The 19,361-nt window shown below is 33.7% G+C and overlaps 1 protein-coding gene across 1 annotated transcript in view; it reads left to right on the top strand.

The window, feature by feature from the left end:
• Positions 1–343: 343 nt before the first annotated feature.
• Positions 344–19,361, top strand: part of snu (snustorr) — a 49,905-nt gene continuing 30,887 nt past the window's right edge. The window contains exons 1-2 of the mRNA XM_012367429.2: positions 344–554; positions 5,842–6,093. Coding sequence (XP_012222852.2) covers positions 6,005–6,093 — 89 coding nt within the window. The 5' untranslated portion in view covers positions 344–554; positions 5,842–6,004. The remainder of the gene's footprint in view (positions 555–5,841; positions 6,094–19,361) is intronic.

The raw sequence follows: 19,361 nt of genomic DNA, 5'->3' as shown, positions 1-19,361 counted from the left end.
CCGAAGGAGAACAAGATTCGAGATGAGTGATCAAGAAATTGCATTATTTGTTTGGTCTCATGAATCATCTAACCTTCAAAAGGGTCATTCATCTCTTGATACTTTTCTCAGACTCTATCCTGCAGATCCAAAACGCATTCCTACCCAAGTATACGCCCGCCTGTTTGGTTATGGTAGTGTAAATTGACCAAGAGCCCGACTCTGTATACTTCGCCGTGTCAGGTAAACGCGGCGGCAAGAAGACGTGGATACACCTTTCCCGCGAGCGTGCATGTGTGCGCGCCGCGGAGTGGTTAGAGCACGATCGTGCACCCGCGCGCTCATACGTGTGTTGCTCAACCGGACTCCGTACCGTCAGTGCGAGAAATACGTTCAGACGGATCGGCCGTACGCGTATCCGCGGTCGCGCTAGGCTTCAGAATCGTTCCTCCTCAACAGTGCATCCGCGAACACGCCGCAGGGAGATCCCCGCGCGAGAATTGACGAAACGAGCTCGACGAACCGAAAGGCAACAAACGAGGTCCCGAACGTGTCCCGCGATACTCCGAGAAAAGGTGCGATACCACCGCGAAAATAGTGATAAGTCACTTTCTTCTCGACATGGAATAATTACGTTTTCCAATCTAGTGAACAATCGCGTTCTCCAAAATAGAACGTCGTATTTTTTCAATGTGAAAAATTGGATTATCCAAGGCAAAAACTTTTTGACGTGCAAAGTAGTCCTATTTTCTATAAATTAATTTTCTTTGTCTTTCGATAAAAGTAATCATTGAAAATAAAAAATAATTTTAAAAAGCGTAAAGATATAGCTATAAACTGAAGCACAATATTTAAAGCTAAAAACTGAAAGTATGCAAAGGTTAAAAATGTGCAAAATGAATTCTGGAGAAAGTGCGTATACGTGATGTCTGCGATCACTTATATTTGATATTATAAATTCGATTCTGCTGATCAATAGCAACTGATAATTTCATCAAAGTGATTCTTCTAAAAAATGCATTTCTCAATACAAATAGAATATTACTAAATAGACCTAACACACCATTTTTCAAATTCAAGATGGTATCTTTTCTTAAAACTGAACTAGCACAGCACTGGAATTCGCGATTATGTAGTTAGCACATGAATATTAATATTTATTCGTACAAGAACACGTGTTAGAAATTATTCTCTCTGAATCTCTGAGAGTGCTGCCTTCAGTAAGAGTTCTGATCCCAATTCGAATACATTACGCTGCACTTTCCTACTTTCATCGCTAACTGGAAAATATGAATCAAGAAAAGATGTCATGAAGCGAGAGGCATCATAAACCTCTTTATGAAAAATTGATTAAATCTATATTGAACAATTTTAAACACGCTAAACAAGTGAACAAATAAATATAAATAAATAAATTTAACAATAATTATTTTATACAAATCGCAAACAAAATTTTTTCAAACTATATGAAATTGTCATGTAAAATTCTAGACACAAATGTTTTTATTAGACTTCACGCGCGAAAATCAATTAAAATCTGTTATTAAAACTTGTGTAAAATATATGTTGAATAGTGTAATAAAATATTTAGTATCTGTGCATATTTCAACATCAAAGATTACACTATGTACACATATCTTACTATTGAGTAATTGTAAACTGTGCAGGTGTCTCGCTAATAAGTCGACGACAGACTAGATACGTTTCGTTGTTAATAAACGGCTAGCAATACATAACACGCAATAGTTAATACCATATTTTTATAACAATCAGAGTATTATGATTATTAAAGTTGAGATCGTATAAAATATATTTTTTACTGTCAATTATCTAACATTACACAAAAGACCTGCTTTTATAATCAATTATTTAATTTTATTTATTAACATCAATTATGTGGCATTATTGTATTTTGTATATGCAATTGAAAATTTATGGATAACTTTATAATTTACAATAATGTACTAGTAGTATGTACTAGTAGTATAGACATTGTATATAAAATAGATTTTTAATATGATATCGAAAAATAGATGCACTAAACAGCAAAATTAAAAATTACTAAATTTCTGCAGAAAAATTGTCGATTTTTAAACTGTTATAACTTTGCAAAAAAAAAATCGTACAATAATATACTTGTCATTTTAAAAGGCGAAGCTTCTACTTTCACTTTCATAAGTCGATTTTCATTGAAGATGGTTTTGTATTAAAAGAAGCGAGGCAAAAAAATAGATTTTTAATATGATATTCAAATAGAATTTAAATCTCAAAAATTTTGTAAATTTAAACGACTTTGAGTCACAAAAAATTTTTTTGGCAACTGAAATTCACACAAATTTGAAGATTAAAACCTGCTCTTTAAAACGACTTATATAAAAACAGGTTTAAATCTTTAAAATCACGCAAATTGGAATCGCGAAAAAATTTTTCGTAGTTCAGAGTTGTTTTAATTTGGAAAACTTTGGAAGTTTAAATCTTGTTTGAATTTTCCTCGTTTCCTAATGCAAAAGCATCTTCAAGAAAAATCAAATGAAAATAAAAGTAGAGACTTATTCTTTAAAAAGGATCTCTCAAGCAAATTATTGCACGATCGTTTCGCAAAATTATAACGATTTAAAAATCGACAATTTTTCACACTGATTTTCACACAATTTGTTAAATGGTTGGGTGTTAATAAATTGTTGTCTAATTGTTCACGGCAACGTCGCTCCTATTCGCCGAGTTGCGTGATGCGAATAATTCATTCTTTCTAGTAGCACGTGCGATCATTGTTTTCCGATTGCATACACTGTACCTTCCGCTTCCACAATGCGTAATCAAGAGAAATATCTTTCGACTAGTTTCATGTAGAAAATTAACAGATCATATGTGTCCCTCACATGTGTATGCAACGAAAAATGTTGTGTGTAAAAAATTTACATTATGTAAAAAAATTTTTATTAAAACTAAAATTATTAGATATATCTCTTTAACGCCGTAAAAATTTATTGATACGACTAGAAAGCTTGTTTAATTATGCCAGAATATTAAAAAGTCTAAAAAGTCCATTCTAATTGATAAATAGTTATTTTATTAATGAAAATTATAATAAAGTGGGACGAATAATTATCACATTTCTATGCGATTTAAGATTTTATTTGCAATCTATAAAACGGGAATATCGATTGTGCTATGTGATTTGTGGTAATAGGATTTTATTTCGCAGGATTATGTTTCTCAACCACGTGAAGACATTTAGCATGTTTTCAAGTATCGATATATTGCTAATTAATCAGGCAGACTCGCGACATTTACGAATATCATACGGTCACTTGCTGACCTCCATAAGCGATTCCGGTATTGCTCTTGTAACAACTCGAAAGTAGGTTCTATATACTTCGACGCGTTGACAATTGCAAGAATCAATACTAAAATATGACTGTTACTTCATCAAGAAATTACAAGCTTGCGAAATATTGTTATAACAATTAGTATATTAAAAAGTGATGTGCAAACTTTTGAATCCGAAGTAAAAAGAAAGCTTCAGCAAGAAGAAGACGGAAACTAAAAGATAGAAAGTGAAATTGTTTCGTCTCGTGCCAAATATGAAACTGATTCATTAGATAACGGTTATACCATAGAACTTATAAGTCCGAGAGTTTTAAAAGAATATAAATAACTAAAACGTATAAATTAAATTAAAACCGTGTCATGTATATTTTTTGTAGAACAAAACAACAAAAAAAAAGAAGTATATTGCGGAAATGTCGGGACGCAAAAAATATTACAAATTAAAATAACAGTTATTTCGATTTTAGAATAAAAATGTTGTCTGTCCTGTTTTAATTAGCACATTTAATTTATAGTTTTTTTTTTTAATAAAAATTATATAAGTAAGCAAAATTATTTTCGTCTGTAAACCTATTTCGAAGAAGTCTGGAAAAAGTCTCTAAACTAATTCCTATTTCTATTTTGAAATAAACAAAAATAAATTAAAAATAAATTTTAAAATAAAGTTTACATTCGATATCGCGACCAACTTACTCTTTGTTTCTTGAAGAAAGATCGTGCGAAACTATCACGCGTACAAAAGTCTTATCTTCTCGCGACCGGCATTTCCCGACTTTCACAAAGTTGTCTCGGATATTTTTCACGCAGGACCGAGACCTTAAAATCTCTCATTGCATATGCAAATATGCTACTGGTGGGAAATGTCAGAGTGGTTTTCAAGATATTGCGCGTGGCGCAGTCCTACAAAATTCTGACGACATTATAGATCCGATCGTGCGACTGCAAAAAATCGACGAATTTTTATTTTTATTAATAAAATTATATTCATATAATCCACGATGTTATGCACGCAGAGATTTTTGTGTTATTTTAATTCTCTTCATATTTAAAACATTACGATTAAATTGTCAATCGCATCTTTTTCCGCGTCACTCAAGTGAGACTGCAAAATGCGCAACAATAGAACAATAGTGATTGAATACCGACTTAACTGCTTATAACAAATGCATTAATGAATGAATCATTAGAAAAATATGAATAACTAGCATAAAACAATGTTATAGTCACGCGCTATTGATACTGGAAGAATTATTACGATACATTTTTATTACCGCGCGTTTGTAAAGATATTTGGGAAAAAAATTTGCCAATCAATCTTCTTACGCATCTCATGCATTTTTAATCAAATCCATAATAATAATATCTTGGTTTATGCTGTAGTTTATCAATATATTGTTGTAAATTATCGATATATAATAAAGAAATCAAAATTTATCCTTGATTTTAATCATGTTGTATATGTTATTATATATAATTGTGTAATTATATATAACAAAAATTTATTTTTTTCATATATAATTGCAACATGATCATTAAAATCAAGAATAAATTTTGTTTTCTTTATTATATTAATCAATAATTTACAAATTTAAAAAAAATTAATTCTTGTTATACATAATTTTAAAATCGTGCTGTCTTACTTACTGTCTTATTACTGTCATTATTATTACTTAATTAGCACTTCAAAAATGCTATATTAAAAATGAAAAAATATATGATTAAATTGAACATTATTACATATTTCATTTTTTTAACACGCAAGAACAAAATTTCTTATATATATATATATAGTTTTTTAACTTCAATGGTTTTTAAATGTTTTCGATAAAGGCTGGATTAAGTAACATTCATAAAAGAACTGGATCGACACCTTTGCAATTTCTTACTTTCGATTGCCGGGCGACAACGAAGGCGACGCATGCCCGCGCTGCATCGTATCTCCCGTGATGTCCGAGATATATCCTAACAAGCCAAAGAAAATGATCGCTATTTTCAGTAACGTCACTGTATTTTCTATTCAAGTAGCCGACAGATCATTATATATCACGCTTTCTTCCTAATGACCTCGAGCGTGCACATCTCGCGCAACCGCGGTAAAGCTACGTTCAAAGTTTCACTTTCAACTATTGTTACGAATAAGCGTGCACACTTATTAAAGTAAATATGTATTAATATTCCTCGCGACGGAGAGCGAGTCATCGAGAGCAATCGAAGAATGTTCGAGACGTACGCAATTGACGTTAAATAATCTGCAGATCTTATGAAATAAAAAAAAATTCTAACACTCCAGACTCGAACACTACAGACCAAAGTTAATTTACTCGCAGAGTTAAAGTTAAATATTAGAAAATATTGCGCAAAATTATTTTAATCTATAATAAAAAAAAAATTCCATGTCGATTACAGCAAAAGATATCATGTTGAATACGTGAACCCAAAGCAAGATCTTGCTTGATGATTTAATATGTCGTTCGCATCGCGATGAGTAGTGTGTGTGGGCAGGAAACCTTCAATAATCTATTTACCTTTCAGCGTGGCGCTCGTACACGGGTGACGTGTTTTTAAGTGGAAACAAAAGATGCGCCGTCACTGTTGAATCTGCCACGGGACTCTCGCGCGCGAGTTCTCGCGAAATTTCTCAACCCGCCCCAGGTCGCCCGCGAAGTGAAAACTGTACGAAATTGCAACGTACACGATGGATAACAAGGGATTTCAGAATGAGGATGAGCAACGGCGGCAAAAGATAAAGAGGATGTTCAGCTGGAGCGATGGACTCCCACATAGGTAAGTCACGATTCATTGAACAATAAAAATAACGGAAGGGAGCTGGCAGATTTCACAAGCGTGGCCACTTTTCGCGTGTAGAAAGTATAGAAAAAAAAATGACAGTAGAAAGCAAATATAAATGAAACTCTGACGAAATTAAAAATGCGTTTTAGATATGCAAAAAATGCAAAATGCAAATATGCAAAAAATTATCTTTAGAATTTTTATATAGCATAAATTTTTAAGATATAGCAGATTTCTTTTGGGTGACACGTATACCGAACAACTTGAGGATTCGCACACGTGCACAAACATCGGCAAATTTGATTTCATTTCTCGAGAGTGGCTAATTACACAGCATCGAAATTTACGCATACACGCCGGATGTATTTTACGGTCCAGCGAAACTTTCTTCGACTGGTTTCTACGAAAGTCCGCGCCGTTTACGCATGCATAATCCCGTGGAATTAACGATCGCGCGATATTTCGATGTATTATGCGCAATTCGCGCAGCAGCTTCGCGAGAGAGCAAGCAGGAGCAAAGTTCTGTTTCAACGCGCACTGCGCACTGCGCATTCCATGCGAGATTTTGTAATACGTTGTAAGAACTTCGGCGCGTATTCAAGGCGAATTCGCCTTGAATACAAACGGCTTCTTTATAATAAACGAAAGACGAGATATGGATGGTTTTTTCCATTTACCGAGCGATGACATTTGCGATAGCCAACTTTAAAAATCCCGCTGTCTTGTCGTTTCATTAATTTTATTTAACTTTTCAAATCGTGCTGTCTTAGTTTTTCAGAAATTTTTATCGATCGGTAATTGTTAACAAATTATCAACGCAAACTCTTAATTCATAAAAGATCCTTATCATTCAAGCGCTTGCCAATGACATTAAGAAAAAACCTCGACAAAATCAAAAATCCCGATAATTTGAAGTGTAAGCGCAAATTTTAGGTCACATCGTGTAATATGTGCAACGTGTGCATATTTATTCGTGTTTGTTTTTCTTTTTTTTTGCGAGTGTAATTTCCGTCGCAGGAATTTGCGGCACACTTCTCACAGCAACGAGTCTCGCTTCTTCGGAGCTGCGAGTTCGCAATCGTGCGTGAAAGTGGTCGGCGATGGCCAGCAAGTGCAACGAGAGATCAGACCGCGTGCTTTGCCTGACTGCAGCATTGTACAGTGAAAGGACAAAATATAAATGAACGCACGCACGCACCGCACGTAACGCATCTTCGCTGATTAGAACACTTTTACGGCAGTAATAAGCTGATTTAATACGAGGTTTGCTTCGTTCCCCCTTTTACCGCATAAAATGACCGTATCGGCTGATCGGCGCGATAATACGTGCAATTTTCAGGGAAGGTGCCTTAAAACAGCGCGTCTCGCTTATGACTTTGTGTTATTGCATAATCCGATAATGTGTAATACTATTACGCAGCTAGGAAGCGCGATGTAAAACTCGAAACACGTGATTTGTTAACGGCTCGATGAACGCACAATACACAACAGACTCTTACTTTAAGTGTCATCCGCAGCAAAATTGCAGTGTGTTTTTAACAAACTTTTTTAGTATCGACTATTATGACATAACAGCAATCTTCAACAATTATTTTTCCGATCGCGACGCAACGCTAATTTAAATGTAAATGGATAACACGAAATTTTTATTGGATTAACATGTTAATTACTTTAAACCGCACCGCAAGTGAAATTAACTCCACGAATTCTATGACACTGCCTTGACAAAAAGAGATGTACAGAGAGAGATAATCTTTTATTTTTTTTTTTATACTTTAAGCCAATGTCTTTGTTGCCCAAATACTATACCGCGTGACTGAAACTTTTTCAAACTACAATCAAAGACTTATAATATTAAACTAGTATTAATTTTAATTTAAGAACTTTCTTTTAGAAAGTACAAACTTATTTCCATCCACGTACTAAAGAAAAAAAACAGGAGGATGTTAAAGAAAAATATTAATTATGCCGGATATGAAAGACTCATGCTATACATGTTAGAGTCAATTACGCTCGATAATCTTCAGTGATCGATATTCAGATTCTAAAGTTTTATCCGCAGGTGTATATCTTCACAGGTAAGATGTCTCTGTCAGGTGTCTCTTCCAAGAGATGGCACCACAACTTCTACTTCTTCGCGACAGGACTTTGAGGGTCGAATTAACATAAACGTTTTTTTTTTTTTTTTTTTTTTTTTTCGTATTTCGCAAGTATCGTAAGTGAAGAAACCATTAACTCAACGACCTATTTGTCATCGTAGCAGAAGTGCAAACATCGCATCGATAATATTGCTAAGTCGTCATTTCTATCTTTGTCAATAATTTTTTATCGAATTGCGGAACTTTTTTATAAATTTAAAGATTATATTTAACAGAAGACGGCAATTAATTTTCGATTTTTGACGTAAGCTTCTTGAGTAATATTTAAACAATATTTTTTTATATTACGTTATCTTGTTATTTTAAAAATTTGATTCATAAAAATTTCGTTACTTGTAGAAATGGCAAAAAAGCGACATTTAAAAAGAAAAAAATTGCATTTTAAATTACTAAAATCAATTTTTTGAATGCACGTATATTTATCATTTATTTATTTATTTTTCATTAATACCAAATATTAATTCCAATACGTAACATAAACATATAAAATAAACATCTTAATTACACAAGTTTTTGCAATTTCCATTGACGACAATTATACAAATTAAAGGCCACGATACTTCCGTTTAATTTTCATAAGTGCTTCATCATTTTGTAATCGAGAATCAGAGAATTGACGCACAACCAACAAAAAATCCTTCGAGAGTGTAAAAAATTCGAAACATATATTTGATGCGCTTTTTTAACGTGATCAACGTTGCCATCTTTAATAATTAATATTATACATGATAAAAAACTTTTTATCATATATAATATTAAGAAAACAAAAACATAGAAATAAAGCTTCTTATAAAATGCCGAAATGTTACATAAAATTCTAAATTGCTCACAGTTAAACGCGCTAATAAAAACAATTTGGAAAACACGTCTCCTAAGATGTTTATTAAAGTATATAAAATACGCTATTAATTAATTTTCGATTATTTCTTTTCGAGAATTTTTTATGCATTATTGAATCTCAATTATTTCGTTATATCATTATAAATTCACCTATATATGACTAAAAAGTCAACCTCATCTGCGAAATCAATCCTTCAATAAAAATTCACATCCGCCTTTCTCTTTTTCTCGTCTTTTATATCCATTGAATGTAATTTTTTGAATCCGTCAAATCCGTGATTCCGTGATTTTTTGTATTATAAATAGGCACGTCCGCGCTAATGATAATATTTTGATACTGACGAATAATTTCCTCATATAATGCACGTTGTAATTGTAAGTATATAGAATTTTGTTGTCAAAAAGTGCAAATAATAATATCTCAGTAAACGTGACATATTTCATCCTCATTTTATTCATCATTCAAAAATTATGTATAACAATCACACGTGTTGAAAGAATAATATTTCATTAATATTTTAAATTCCAAAGGCAAATTTACATTCCAACAGAGCCGAATGCTTACAAGTAATTCAATCATATCTCAACTCACGTACACATATATTGCAGCTGCATTATATGTCGCAGATTATGCGCACTTCCTCTATAGATTTTTCAACGAATGAAGGTTTTATTTGTTTTGTTAAGCAGAATATGTAACACTAATGACATTTTAATGAGTTTTCCAAATATATTTAAAAATCTAAAACTCTATACGAATTAACTTCTTAATTCAATTATTTTTCTCTTTCTCTTTAATTGTTGTACAAACTTATTAGCCTATTTCTATAATATAATTTTATGCAAATACTTTAAACTATAAGGACTAACTCGTCACATACAATAAGGCGCAAAACATTGGGCGCAAAATATATCTGTTTCTCTACTCAGTTCAAGACGTTAAATTCTAATGACGCAAACAGATAAAAAGAAATTTTAATGCTCATCTATTATTCAATGCTGAAAGCGACGTATCATTGCAAATTGCATGTAAAAATAAATATTTATTTGCCCAATTGCCTAATTGCGTCAATTGTGTCTGATCCGTACATGACTATAATGACACAGTATGCCGGTTCAATACATTACGCACGCATTATTAATTCGATGACGCAGGTTTAATCTTTCACACCTTTGTTTAACCAGGATGGTCACGTTGACCATACTTACTACTTTAAGATGGCTCCATCGGATCAGATCGAAAAAATTGGCCTTGCCGCAGATTCTCGTTCCGTCACGTCCTCTGAATGCCGTCAAAAAAATTGGCGAACGTCATGCGCCGCATGATTATCGAGTGACTAAAAAGACACGTGTCTTTCTCAAATTGTGTATTCATTAAAAAATCTCGGCGAATCCGATCGCATGCAAACGCACAATATCTCGATAATCAACATAAATAAATGTTTTACTTTTACGAGAGCCGATGATAATTACAATCCAAACTTCCTATATTTTCACAGCTATGTTAGTGGAGAAATGTGAACTTTTCTAAGGCAATATATACTAAAATATTCAAAGTTCCCGTAATAAAAGTTTTTGAAATTTAATCTTTTTCTCGAAAGCTTATTAAAAACAAATAAAACGTCGATCCTGTTTAATTGCAAACGCATTCATTAAACATGCTATTACGTGAATGCATAGTTTCTCCTGCTCTGTTATGTCACGTATCGTTAATGCTTCATCACCAATATGCGAAAGATCCGAAAGTCTCGTCATGCACCAAGCTTACAATTAGACGTACAGGATTTTGGTTTTAGACTCGCGGGACACGCGCAGATGGAACTTCCGTATGTATATCTGAATATCGATCACGTATCGACATAGTCTCGTCAGACGTATGATCTCTTCCAGGGAATTTACGTAACCCAGCAGCAGCTGGACTGACCGCTTTCACGTCTACGCCGTATCTTTGGCCGCGTTTAGCGACCTGGTTCGTTGAGAGTCCCGTAACATTTTCTTACATGTAAATACCGTCTATTTGTTCGAGTCGCAGCGTGCGATCGTGAAAGCAACCTATAGATCTATTAATTTGCAATTTGCATCTTGAAGAAAAGAGTCTGACAATGAGTTTTAATCGATTCAACATGTTGCTGCGTAACAGTAACATTATTATTTCTAATATGGTTTTTTAAGTCCAATAATAGGACGTAGGAGATTAAAATTCGACACATAAATTTCGCTTCAGGAAAAAGTAGAAGCTCCTAAATGGTTACCAAAATTAAATATTGTAGGATTTTAAGAATTAAGAAATGTTGAGAACCAAAATAAGTCTTTAAAAATGACTGCGATGATCATTAGGTTTTAAATAGGACCTTCGTATTACTTAGAGAGTTAGAGACGGAAAATAGAAGCTTTTGGAGAACCTACAGTTGCCAAAGGAGCATACAAATTATTAACTTATCGGTTCTAAAGAGACAAAATAGAATCTCAAAATCTTGCATCATTAAAAAAAATCTTAATTCGATTATAAAGAAGAAAAGAAGATGAAATTTCGACTCAGATTGGAATGTGAATATAATATATAAAATAAATTAAATTATTAATTTCTAATTTCTAATGCGCACACAAATCAAAATTACAATCAAACATAATTATATTTCTTAAATTAAAATTAAACAAGTTGAAGAACTCATACGTAAACTTTTAGAAAAATGTTCATATTTTAATTATTTGTAAATGGAAGTTAAACTTTAAACATTTTTTTCTAATAAAAATGAATAAATCTGAAGATTTGAATTGATAAAGGAGAAATTCATCCTACAATGAGCAACGATACCAATTTCTCTTTTGACTACTCCCGAAAACAGGTCAAGGCTGTTCATGACACCAATCGCGGAAGAGATGTAACGCATTCCCCGAATCCGTCCTGGGAAGATCGATCTCGAGTCGACGAACATAACGAGGATCGCGTGCTGTCGCTTGACCCGATAGTCATCGAGTGCATGAGCACCGAGGCGAAGACTTTCGCTTTTGCACAGACAGATCTACGAAAGTGTCTTGAGATTGTCAGACCTTGATGACACGAAGTCAGACTTGACTCGCATAAGCATTCAGTAATTGTTATTGTTAAACTTGTTTGTTTGAATATATAATATAGAATACGTGAATTGAATTCACAAATATCTTGAAAGAAACATTCGTGACGCTATTTTTTTTAAATGCTGTCTGCATTATGTATATTTTATGTTATAATAATGAGTTTTATAGGTAACATAAAAAGAAATACATTTCATAAATGCACGTTCATAAATGTCTGTCGCGTTTATAAATCTGTTTAAATTATAACTAAGAAATATTCAAACAAAAAGTTTTAGTCATAATCATGCTTTTGTAGTACCGAGTTGCATTCACACAAGACGCTTTTGTATCGTGAATAAAATCCTCGTTTTGACTCATATCAATGCCGTTAAATAATCGAGTATTTCATTTATCCTACGAGACACGTATAAAGTATAATATTGTTTATAATGTTAATCTCGATTATACAGATGAAGGAAATGATATTTCATGCTGTGAAACAATCATTGTTGTATTGTTTCAAAGCTTAACTCACTTTGAATTATTTAAATTTTAATTATAAATTATACGATAAGAGAAATATTTTAATATTCCGTCTACAAAAACTTTTCTAGTCAGATAATGAAAAATTTTATATAACTTTTGAATAAAATATGATAAATGAAAAAAAAAAGATTTTGAATTAATTCTCACTAGAATCGTACATCAAGACACTTTTTTGCGATAAAGCTTTTATACTGCTATTTATAATGACAAATTTATGGACTCTTACGTCAATTGATTATCACATTGATAGCAATAGCATTCGGAATTAGTCAATTATTGCATCGTCGTAAAGGCATCGTTGATCGCAACGTTTAATGCAAGTGGAGAACGTTGCAATAGCTAGTGACGCGTGAAGTGTAAATTCAATTGTGTATGAATACCATCGAGAGAGGACAGATGTAGAAATCAATGATATCGGCGTACGCGCTTGCCTCAGGGTCGAAAAATAACGAAATAGCGTGCATACTTGCGTGCGATCGTCGCGAGAAACGCTTTCACTTTTCGGTGCGGTTCGACTGGATGTTGAACGAAAATTCGAGCGAGTAATTGCATTAAAAAGAATCTTACAAGCAACAGCGTGTTAAAAATTAATTTGACAGTATGCAATTGCAAATTTCAAAATTACAATTCTGAATTAAAATTATATGTAAAATAATTACATATAAAATCTGTACATTTATGTAATTAATAAGAAGCACGATACCTATAAAAATCTGTTCTCTCTATTTCCGTTTAAATACGCTAGCTCTTCTTTTGTAACAAACCATCAAATTTAATACTTGCACGTAAAGTGCGTGACGTAAATGAAAAATATTTTTTTTACTATATAATACAATAACTAGATAAATAGATTTCAATCAGTATAACGCAATCAAAACATGAATATGCGAATAATCAGTTATGTAATGCTGAAATTTACTCACCAGTCGACATCCCACGTCTCGATCAAACGCGAAACAATTTTGTCCATTGAAAAATTCGGCATCGTCATGATGTCCACTGGAGCACCTGTGCGAATCACCCAAAGGAAATACTGATTGGAAGAGCTGATTATCATCACTTTATCATCATATCGATCAACACTGCATCTGACACTCTCGACGCACAATTACACACGCGACGAATTCTCGCCCGTAATTTTACTCGACACTCCCGTCACTACTGAAATACCTACGTTCAAGAAGACATTCGCAAGGTTTAATTCATGCCATCACGGCAATGCTTGAAAATTTGACGAATGATATCCGAAACGACGCAGTTTGCTTTACGAAGGTCATTGAAGGTTATGTCACGATACAATTGCGCGCCAATTTGCTTCCACTGCACGATGCGACACTATCGGCACTTCTGAGTATGTTTGCAAACTACGAAAAAGACGCAGACAATTTCATGCAGTTACTTGCTAATTTCAGTAGGAATGATTCGACATGATGCGACGAATGTGATCACTTTGCCGAACAATCGGTAGGTTGCTAATCACACGATCATGCAGGCCAGCTAACATTTCGCGATGATTCTCTATCGCTAGATTCGATACACCTGATTATCTATTTGTTCGCGGAGCAACTTCGAGAGAAAAATAGTGAACGGGAAACGCAGAACGACGCTCGCGCGCTCCCACCATAAAGCGACGAACGCGATTGACTTCACGAATGCCGAAAAACTGCTAACCGACCGTGTGCGTTAGGTAACGCTTCGCGATGATTGCCCGTCGCTGGATTCGACACATCCGATATTTGTTCGTCTGTGGAACTTGCTTCGAAGGAAAAAACACGCAACAAACGCAAGCTCTCACTCTATTCCGCCGTCGTCCCGCGAACTAGTGACCGAAGACGAAATACATCTCGTGACGTCACGTTCATATGACCCGATCACATGATTCCGTTCCGTTCAAATTTCTAAAACACATATTCCGCACATTATTTTTATGGTAAGTAGCATAATTAATTACATATTATCATATGTCTAAATTCTATTTAATATTACATTCCAGTATGTATTTTAAAGTTTAGAAGTTAATAATATATCGCTAATCTAATAGAAGTTATTTATATATATATATATATATATATATATATATATATATAATCTATAAAAATAGTTTACTTGCGCAATCTATTTTTATATAATAAAGTGAAAGATATGAAAGTAGTTTAAAACTGAATTACACAAACGTCAGTATGAGGTAAGATTTTGTAAAGAGCAAGGCGGCTTAAGCGCTGACTGTACTACTCGAATATCATAAACGTACTACAACACGTCCAAATCAATACTTCAGGCATTAATTCACAATTCAAATTTAAAATCAAAATCAAAAAAGAGTTAAAAACATTGTATTGTACAAAAATGTACTTTTAGATTTGACACAATTTTAAATTCGCGATAGTAAATGATTATTCATTTCGGCGCAGCGTGCACCTACTTTGAGGTGACTGTATACGTAACCGGAAATCGCGCTTTACAAATTTCTCGTCGAATTATTGCCAGTCAGCCAGCCGGAGACAATCATGCTTCCTTCATTGCAAACTCCAAACGGGACGCCAACGACGACTGTAACGAAATACGTTAATGCATGTAATTTTGTGCAGCTGTCTGTTTGGCAATCGACAACAATCGATACGTCCTTGTGCTTAATTATTAATACTTCTACAAAAACAAATGACAGGAGCAATGCCCTTTAAAGGCCATCGGCGTTGATGCAAGCTGATAGTAATGTAAATTCAATTTCCTTGCACACTTCAGTAATTTCTTAAGACGCAAATACACGATAGCCTACTTTTTCTTACGAGAAAATTATACAGAAAATCTAAGCCATCTATCGGAAATAATTGCAACATATGCAATATTTTGTAAAATTTATAATTTATGAAGTTGAATTACAAACTTTAATACATGCAGTGACGATTACGTCGTCTAATTATTCTCGGATATTAAATAAATAATGGTATCAACGATCATGATCCGGTTTCTTCTTGCAACATGTCTCATTATCATAAACTTCGATTTCGACTACGGGCCGCGACTGCACGCTGCTGGCGCAGTCCGATTTTCGACAGAAAGAGAAAAAAACGAAAGATTCATAACTCTCGGTTATTTAATCAGATTCACATTACGTCAGGTGCTGTGGCTACGTTGCGCAATGTTGGGGAAAGTGCAGACTGACTTGACCACCGTTATGGTTGCTACTTCTTGACCTGAAATAAAATTGCCGCTGGAACAATCGCATATCTACATATTTGCATAGCAAATACAAAAAAGAGTCGCAGAAGCAATATTGTTTTCAGTTCGATAATGCGCGATATTGTAAAGCACAAAAAGATATAAAAAATGACGGCTTGATATGGGTGACTTAATACGCACGTCAGATATTCAATTACTTTATCTGTTGTTTGCAATACAGATTTATTGAGAAGAGTGTTTTATTCACGGAATCATTCATGATTTTTTAGAGAAGCGCACGCGGAAGAATTAGTAATGCGTGCCAAAGTCTTGATATGCATGCCATTGTGTATCAGACACATGACAAGCCAGTTTAACGCGGAACGTATGCAACAGTGTAACAAATAATATATGCAATTAATTTTTACTCTTTCTTTTGATGAAAATCAAAGACGTGATTAATGATTGTAAGAAACGTGACAACTAAATTATTAAATCAATTCAGAAGTGTAACTTAAACTCGCTTTAGATGATTTATAATTTGCGAAAGAATTCCAGAGCAAAATTGTTCATAATTTTATGTAATAGAAAATATTTAAAAAATCGAAATACACATACGCTAACATATATTTTATACACGTGCATTCTGATTTTTTAAATACTTTTTTGTATTACACGGCATATAAAATTATACACAGAATTCTGTCGCGAATTATAAATCGTCTGAAGTGGACTTAACAATAGAATGAGTAATTTTAATAAGGTTCTTCCTTTATAAATATTTTGTCGCTGATTTGTACCGTTCTCTTTTTTTAACGGTTTCCGAGAGGGGAAACGCATAGGAATGTCATTTGCATATATTAAGCGCATGTGGGAAGCTCTGACGACCTCCGTGCGAGACATAATCACTGAGGACTGCACGTGCAGCGAAAAAAGATCTAAAAAGGTGAAAGACCATCATCGTGGACGATAGCGCGGCTATTTTACTAACGAGATTGCCGAAAGATTCTTTCGTGATATTCCGAAGTTTAAACTGACTCTCAAAACGTGTCGTTGAGTGCGAGCAATATCTCCCAGTAATATGACGCATGTTGTTTTCTTCACCCCGGCAACCCAACCATGACAAAAAAGCTACTAAATGAGAATGCATAGTGACATTCTATTCTGTGAATCTCTTCGACGAAAAATTAAATATTCCCATTACGACGATAAAAACACAACAAAAGAGACACGAGCGCGACAGATCATTAAAGAAATGATATTACATTTCTACGAAATTTAAATAAATGTAAACCACTTAAAGGAAGAATATTTTTAGAACAAAATTTCTTAATAATATATGTTGACCGAAAGATAAAATATGCAGAAGTGGGAAAAAAAATAAAATCGATACAACAAGATGGTATTAATCAAAAGATATCGATGTAGCTGACATTATTAATCATCAGTGTAAGATGCTGTCCGGAATTTATCAAAAATTCTGTGACATCAATGGACAAAGCGCAAATTGCATAGAAACCTGTTCTCGATTTATTCCGTTGATTTGACGTTCGACAAATTTCGCCTCTTATTCGGCTTAAAACAAGTCAACAGAATATTATCCACAAGTCGCGTACAACCGCAGGATTTAAGTGATTTCCACGGTCGTTAACCTTTCACCGTATTTCCCGGTTCGCCGCTAAATTAACGAGCAAAGAGAATTTTTCACGCTAACAGGAAGAAATCAAACTTCGCCTACGCATTAATCATCGCTCGTTTAAATTACACGAGTCTTTGTTATCTAATCAAACATAATTTTATACGAGAACAAATTTACACAAGAGCAATTTCACGCAAAATACTTTTTATACTTATATAAATTGCACAAAGCGTAACCATTATAAAAAATTTTTTGTTAAGGTAAAGTTTTTTCTCTCATTTTTATGGATAAGCAAGTGTACTTGAAATCCCGAGAGTTCTGTTTTCGTCAAGATCTAACAATTGCAAGCTAAAAAAATAAGAATTTTTTTTATTATATCGCCGCAGCTTGCGCTTGGTATGTACTTCTCGTTAAGCTCAAACGTCACGCGACATCGAAAGAATCTTCAGTATCTTATTATCGACGATGACAATGGCATAGTGAGATGTTTTATCAAATTAACTGCCGGAAGTAATTAAGCTATACGCAAACGGGCTAAGGAAGCCGGCGACTTGTGCCCTTGTCATTTGCAATGTGCTCGCTAATTTGCACTAAACATTGGGATCACGCGCCATCGAATTATTCGAAGAGACACCAAAATTGGAAAATACAGGATAACGAGAATTTTCTAGCCGCCGAAATAAACCAAGAAATAAATGCATGAATTAAGATTCATGCTCAATTAACGATCATCGTCAGAAGACCATTAACCAATAATTAGATAAAAAGTTATGCAGGATGCAGTATATGCTTTAACAGAGGAAAATTGAAAACGGAAATTGAGCAATTAGATAAAAAAATTATAAACTGTGCGCGAGTCACAAAGAAATAGCCTACATTCTGATGGATCCTCGTGAAAAGAAAACATTGCTTTTATGATATAAACTTTATATAATAAAAGACTGCAATACATAAGAAACAAGTAGCAAGAAGTACCAAGAAGAAAGAATCGTTAGAAAGCAAAGACCAAGATAGCAAATTTAAAATGAAAAACCGCGAGAGGATATTAACAAGATAATATGAAGCAGTCACATAAAAATCAAACGCGCGAAATTACGTCAGGCATTACGACGGAAGTTGATATAAGTTTGAGAGAAGGAAGTTTATGCTGAGTCGGCATCGACGGTATAAGCGCAGAAGAAGCGGAGAAAGCGATCTCGTGATGCCAAAACGGATCTCCGGATCGACGTGCACCGAAGAACGGCCTTTCGCGAGTGAACAACAGGTGATGGGAAGAGGTAACTACAGTGTCGAGATGAGCGAAAGCGCCTGCTGAGCGTAGGATCCACTTCTTGAATCAGTTCCATCGTACGATTGCAAGTAATATTAAATTAACGAGTAAATTGCTAGTAAAGTACAGCCTTGCAAAGTAAGGTATTCTTTTTTGCACTTAGCAATGTTTATCGGATATCTATAATTGAACGCAGTGATCTCTCTTATGTATATAAAAAAAATTAAATTATGTTTGTAGTACTGTAAAGAAATTTGTTTATGCAAATTAGGATGCATTAGAAACAACGTATTAATTTTCATTTGAATAATCCTTTATTCTTCTATAATGTCAATAATTCTTTAAAATTCTTTCATTTTAACTCTTTTTCTAGAATAAATAAAATTAAAAAATTTTTTTAATTGACTATAAAATGTATAATTTGCTGCAAAATTTTTAGTTTTAACAATTATATAACATTTTATTATATATATCTTTTCCCGTTCAGTTTTTTACTTGTCAATTAACCAGAAGCAAGATCCCGAGTGCAAAAATCCCGGTTAATGTATTCCGATTAATAGATAAAAGTCCGCGATAATCAACTGGTGATCGG

This window comes from Linepithema humile, chromosome 4 (assembly GCF_040581485.1).
Source record: "Linepithema humile isolate Giens D197 chromosome 4, Lhum_UNIL_v1.0, whole genome shotgun sequence".
Taxonomy (NCBI): domain Eukaryota; kingdom Metazoa; phylum Arthropoda; class Insecta; order Hymenoptera; family Formicidae; genus Linepithema; species Linepithema humile.
The sequence above is the reverse complement of the archived record's forward strand: the minus strand, read 5'-3'. Positions and strand labels throughout refer to the sequence as shown.